Source organism: Hypomesus transpacificus, chromosome 23, assembly GCF_021917145.1.
Source record: "Hypomesus transpacificus isolate Combined female chromosome 23, fHypTra1, whole genome shotgun sequence".
Classification (NCBI taxonomy): domain Eukaryota; kingdom Metazoa; phylum Chordata; class Actinopteri; order Osmeriformes; family Osmeridae; genus Hypomesus; species Hypomesus transpacificus.
Window position 1 is genome coordinate 16,823,972 of NC_061082.1, and position 6,000 is coordinate 16,829,971.

Consider the following 6,000-nt stretch of genomic DNA (forward strand, 5'->3'; position numbering starts at 1 on the left):
GTAATTGTCTGAGCCTTAACTAATACGGAAACCGCAGAGACCTAACTCTCTTACACGTCAGTGGATACTGCAGATGGTATGAAACTCATTGACTCTCTGCATTGTTCCATCTGGGGACATGGGTACATGAATATGACAGGGTTTAACTAAACTAAATTTGATTGGGCTGTGTGTTTGCGCATGAGTGAGTGTGTTTACATTTGTCGATGGGGTGTTTGTCTATTTCTGTGTTTGTCTCTTTGTGTGTCTCTGCATACCCATCTGTGTCCTGGCCTTGAGTCAGAACAGACACAGTCCACTGCTCATTTTGGGGATAGGTTATTGTAATTAAGCCAGTCATAAAGGATGGATACACGTCTACGGAGACATTGGGATGTGCGAATACAATCTAAACTGAATCTGAATCTGACTGCCAAACATTTCTACCCAGAGCCTTCTCCTTTTGAAACTTGACCCTCCGAAGCTGATTGTTGGCTTGCACTGCGGTTCCGAGGAGAATTAATAATAATCTTTGTTCGCTCTCTTTGTCCATCTGCTTTTAACCCTGACATTGCCCTTCCCTCCGTCTGTCTCTCCTCCTGCGTCTATCTGACCTCCCTCCCTCTGTTCGTTCCTCAGACCACACCTCCGTGGGGGGCCTAGGGGACAGCTTCTATGAGTACCTACTGAAAGCCTGGCTGATGTCAGACAAGACCGACACAGAGGCTCGCAAGACCTACGATGACGCCATCGAGGTAGGACCCTCCTCCTTCTCATCTCCGCGGTGATATGATTGGTTGAAGCCGTGAGACCGGATGTCCAGGGCAGATGCTGGTGGCGTGGCGGGTTCACGTAGACACTGTGAAGAGTTTGTTCAATGTGCTTCGTTATCGGGTCCAAAGGCCTTTGCACACTGAATCCGAAATTTTCGAATGCGTTTTTTCGCAATCGTCAGCCTCAACATTTGGTGGCTCTGAAATTCAAAAAAAACTATCAAAATGCTGGCTTTGGATGCGAAAACGCAGAAAATTTAACATGATCCGAACTTTTTTAAGGACGGACATAACATGAGGTCGTATTTTTTACGTACGAACATTTCGGATACGAATTTCGGACTCCTATGTGTGCAATGGCCTTAAGAAACAGGGAATGTTCTCATCTGCTGTGATGGATAGAGAAGCCAGAATCGTCAGCATGAGTAATGCAATCAGCTTTTAGATAAATACCTGATGGTTGCCTTTGACCAGATATTATTACTATTATTAGTAGTGGTAATAGTAGTTGGTACATAATTGATCATCAGGGGGAATTTGTTGTGTTGTAGCAGGCAAGATAAATATATATATAAATATATCATGGTAACCATGATACAGATGTTTTTTGGGGTTGTAAGTTAGTGTAGGTGTGTCCATCCAAATGGGTGTCAGGAGGCAGACAGAGCCGGCTGTCATGCTGCTCTCAAGGTCTGAGGACTCCATGAAAAACTGCTCTTCCTTTTCTGTTCCCTGTCCACCCCACCCCCTCACACACTGTTTCATGTACTCGCACTTATCACCTGCCCTGCCCTGCCCACACACACACTCATAAATGAACTTTATCCCTGCCCTCACACCTACACTGAAACCCACATAACTATCCTCTGCCCTCATGCACACACACCTCCCCTAACTCCTGCCCGCGCACACACCAGGCCATTGAGCGCCACCTGATCCGGAAGTCCAATGGCGGCCTGACCTTCATTGGCGAGTGGAAGAACGGGCACCTGGAGAGAAAAATGGGCCACCTCACCTGCTTCGCCGGGGGCATGTTTGCGCTGGGCGCCGACGGCTCCCCAGACGACAAGGCGGGACACTACCTCCAGCTGGGCGCAGAAATCGCACACACCTGCCACGAGTCCTACGACCGCACCGGTGAGAGACGGGCTTGTGTGCAGCGTAATCACGTGTTACAGGGTGTGAAATTAACGCAACTGACTCACACCCCCCACGACCGTTTAGCCGACACACACAAGGGTGCTTGATAAGACGTTGGGGGTTCCCCATCAAAGGGAGAGTGGGGGTTTTCACATGCGACAGATTGAAACGTTCCATGGCGTCTCCCATCATCAGTGTTTTCCAGTCGTCTCTCCTATCATCGGTTTACCTTTAGCATGGCCTAACTCTGCCTTCTCTCCCCCCCCCCCTCAGTGTTGAAGCTTGGCCCTGAGGCGTTCAAGTTTGACAGTGGTCTGGAGGCGGTGGCAGTGCGTCAGAATGAAAAGTACTACATCCTGCGTCCAGAGGTCATCGAGACCTACTGGTACATGTGGAGGTTCACCCACGACCCCAAGTATCGGCAGTGGGGCTGGGAGGCAGCACAGGTAAGAGGACCACTCCAAGGTGATGGTGAAGGGGGGAGGACACTCAAGGGTGGGGGGGAGAGAACCACTCAAGGGTGACGGTGAAGGGGGGGGGGGGGGGGGGGGGGGGGGGAGGAACCCCCCAGGGTGAAGGGGGAGAGGAACCCCCCAGGGTGAAGGGGGAGAGGACCACTCCTTCTGCTGTCCGTCATCATGTTCTTGTGGGATTACCGATTTGGACAGGGTTTGAATTTAGATACGTGCATTTGTCTGTATGTTTATAAATAATGTGTGTGTTATTCTATATAGACATTACACACACATACATTACGCCGGATGGCTGTGGTTGGGGTGTGCATGGTCAGGATTACAGATGGCGGTGCATGACTGCTGTGGGTATGAAACACATTGTATGCAGTGGTCCATGAAGTAGAGGAAATGGTTTCCAGCCTGCTTTAAAAGGATATTTGTGTCCTACTGGGACATTATTCGGGAGAGAGACCAGGACGAACCCAGTCAGAGAGGAGGGAGAGACAATGAGAGAGCTGGAGACAAGGACAGACCCAGAGAGAGACAGAGACAGGGACAGACCTAAAGAAGGAGATTAGGACACTCCCAGTGAGAGAGACCAGGACGGACCCAAAGAAGGAGATTAGGACAGACCCAGAGAGATCAAGAGATTAGGACCCGTAGAGACCTATGGGACAGAGAAATACCTTATCTGGGTTTCTGCACGGAATACGACTCTCGCTCAGTTTCAATTTTTTTCTTTTTCTTCCCTCCCTTTCTCTCTCCTCCTCTTTCCCCCTCCTCCCTTTCTCCCTCCTCTTTCCTCTCTGCAATCCCTTCTGCTCCTCCTTTCCTCCCTCCCTCCCTCCCTCCAGGCCATAGATAAATACTGCAGGGTGAGTGGGGGTTTCTCCGGCGTAAAGGACGTATACTCCTCCAACCCCACCTACGACGACGTCCAACAGAGCTTCTTCCTGGCCGAGACCCTCAAGTAAGATCATGTCTGTTTGCAAACTGGTCCACCCTAGGGATTAAGACATATAAACACTTTCAGACGCATCGCTGTCATTCATATGAAGTTTGGTATATATGGAATCATGTTAGGATATTATGTATTGGCCAATCTCATGGCACAGAGGGGATTTCTTGAGCTGAATTTGTGAACCGTGTACTTTGCTGCCTCCTGGTGGCCCAAGCTGAAAACTGCCATTGATAGAGAAATCGTCAGATCATGAATACTTCCTTGTCTCTCTGCCTCTCCCTCCTCCCAACCCCAGGTACCTGTACCTGCTGTTCTCCACTGATGAGCTGATGCCCTTGGAGAGCTGGGTGTTCAACACAGAGGCCCACCCACTGCCCGTCCTCCACATGGCCAACATCACCCTCCCTGGCAGTCAGGCACAGCGGTAGAGATGCCTCCACACCTCCAGGGGCAGCACCTTGGTCTTCCATCTCTGACTGCTACAGACCGTACTACATGGAGGGGGGGGGGGGAGGAGGCCCCCTTAACACTGCAGAGTGGAGAGGGCTGCACCTGGAACAGCCTTTATCACCATCTCCAACTCTCATTCTTTCTTTCATTCTCTGTGTTTTCCTCTCTCCCACTCTGTCTTCAGAGCTATCTCTCTACGTATATCAGGAGGACAGAATATGTACTCAGTTCTGTGATTGGCTGATATTTTGAAGCCCTGAATATGACTACTTCTTTGTTTATTGAAGCACTGAGTTCCAATCAGGAGGCTTGATTTTCCTTCATTTTTCTTTATTTTTTGTTGTTGTTGAAAACTTGACCAAACTATCTCTCACATGGACGCATGTTATGCGGGGGAGTGCGTGGCGTGTCTAAACAAACACAGTCCAGCACAGGGTTGGGTGCATCACAGACACAAGGAGGACTTCACAGGGTTTGTTTTCCGCCATCTGGCCGGTCACACAAAGACATGGACGGTGTCAGATGAAGAACCACTCCTCTGTCCTCTACTTACTGTTTACCGTTTCACGTGAACTTTGACCTGGAACTGCTTCTGTGTGGTTTTGTCAGCAGGAGGAACGCCAGCCTCATGCCCGCCCCCGCCCCCCTCCCCCGCGCCTTTGTAAAAGCTGACGGCCTATAGCGGACCACCCTGGGACCCCCCCTCCCTCTGATCTATGGTTCAGTCGCTCATCACCTAAGCTGCTCCTCAACACATGCTGCTTATGTTTCACCACCCCTTCCATCATCCTCCTCCCCTCTTCCCGTTTCTCCCAGTCACGCTCTCTCCTTTAGTTTGGTATCATCATCCTCATATAAATCAGACAGATGCTGCAGGTGGTCCTGATGGTGTTGGAGGTTGCCATATGTCCCTGTTCTGAAGGGTTTCTGTGGGTTCCAGAACCATCTAACATGTAGAAGGGATCTGTTCCCCTCATAGTCACTGTGTATATGGTGTCCCAACGGTGTCCTAAATCTCAGTCAGTGGTTTTCACCTTCACTGGCTTGGCATGGTTTAGGTGTTACCTCAATATTCCTTCTACGTGTACATCCTTCTAGGAATATTATGGTCTAGCTAAGTTGACGTGACATGGTTAATGTTATTTATATGCAGCCTGCATTCCAATGACCACTTTCAAATAAGCACTTGATCTCAATAACTTGCATTTTGTGTGTGCGTGGGGGGGGGGGGAAGGGGGGGAAGGAATGTGTGACATGTTCTATTGTCATTGTGAGTTCTTGGGCCTATTTGTCCACTAAATATTACTGAAGTCCGAAATGTGTCCAGAGCACACAGACCACCACAGTACAATGTGAGGACTCCGTGAGATGATCAGAGCAAAGGTTGTTCTTAAAGCATTATCAGTTTGTGGGTGAAAGGTTGTAACAATTTGTTTTTGTTTTTATCAAACATATATTGATTTATTTCAAGCCTTATTAACTGTTGCTATGTGACGCCTTTGGCCAATACTGTGCTTTTTTCCATCTTTTCTAATTTAAACAGACTCATGCTTATTTTCTAAGAGAAATATCACCCAGACATTTAGATGCTATTTTAGCATAAAGGAAAGGTTTCAACGTTCATGTGTTTGACTAAATCCTGCCACTCATCACCTCAGTCTTGAAGCCATAGGTCTCTATACTCATATCTGGCAGAGTAACTGCAACATTCACAATGTTCACAATGCTGGTCGAATGGCCCATGTAGGTGGCCTTGCCTCGTAAGGAGAGGAGGTCAGGCCACTGTGTCTCTTTCACAGTCCACTTCTACATGAATATTATCTCTGACTGCAAACAATACCTGCTATCTCCAGATGACTCTATTCTGTTTCCCGTTTTTGTTTACTGTTCTACCAATCTAGACTCTGGATGCTCCCTCCAGACCTCCATCTAGTCTTGCCCATTCTTGACTCTCCCTCTCCTCCGGACCCTTCTCTAACCCCTGCTCAATGCTGTTAGTAGTGGCAGCCTGCTGATGTTGTACAGTATGAAGTCTGCCCCCCACCATGCACTCTTAAGATCACAAAGTCCTGTCTGGGGTCCAAGGCCAATCGAACCTTGGCGCCACTTGTTGCCGGGCAGATGTTGATTTTGAAAACGAAGTGTTCTGTATTTGTATTTTTACTGAACAAAAACAAAACCCTGTAAATATGTTTAAAACGAGATACAAATTCAATAAAGATGTTATGAAAATTGAACATAA

At 48.3% G+C, this 6,000-nt stretch overlaps 1 protein-coding gene across 4 annotated transcripts in view; it reads left to right on the forward strand.

The window, feature by feature from the left end:
- man1a2 (mannosidase, alpha, class 1A, member 2) overlaps window positions 1–6,000 on the forward strand; it is a 40,904-nt gene extending 34,904 nt beyond the window's left edge. For all 4 annotated transcript variants that reach the window (XM_047046319.1, XM_047046321.1, XM_047046318.1 and 1 more), the window contains exons 11-15: window positions 619–734; window positions 1,670–1,889; window positions 2,166–2,338; window positions 3,202–3,317; window positions 3,604–6,000. In XM_047046319.1, the coding sequence (XP_046902275.1) occupies window positions 619–734; window positions 1,670–1,889; window positions 2,166–2,338; window positions 3,202–3,317; window positions 3,604–3,736 (758 nt within the window). In that variant the 3' untranslated portion in view covers window positions 3,737–6,000. The remainder of the gene's footprint in view (window positions 1–618; window positions 735–1,669; window positions 1,890–2,165; window positions 2,339–3,201; window positions 3,318–3,603) is intronic.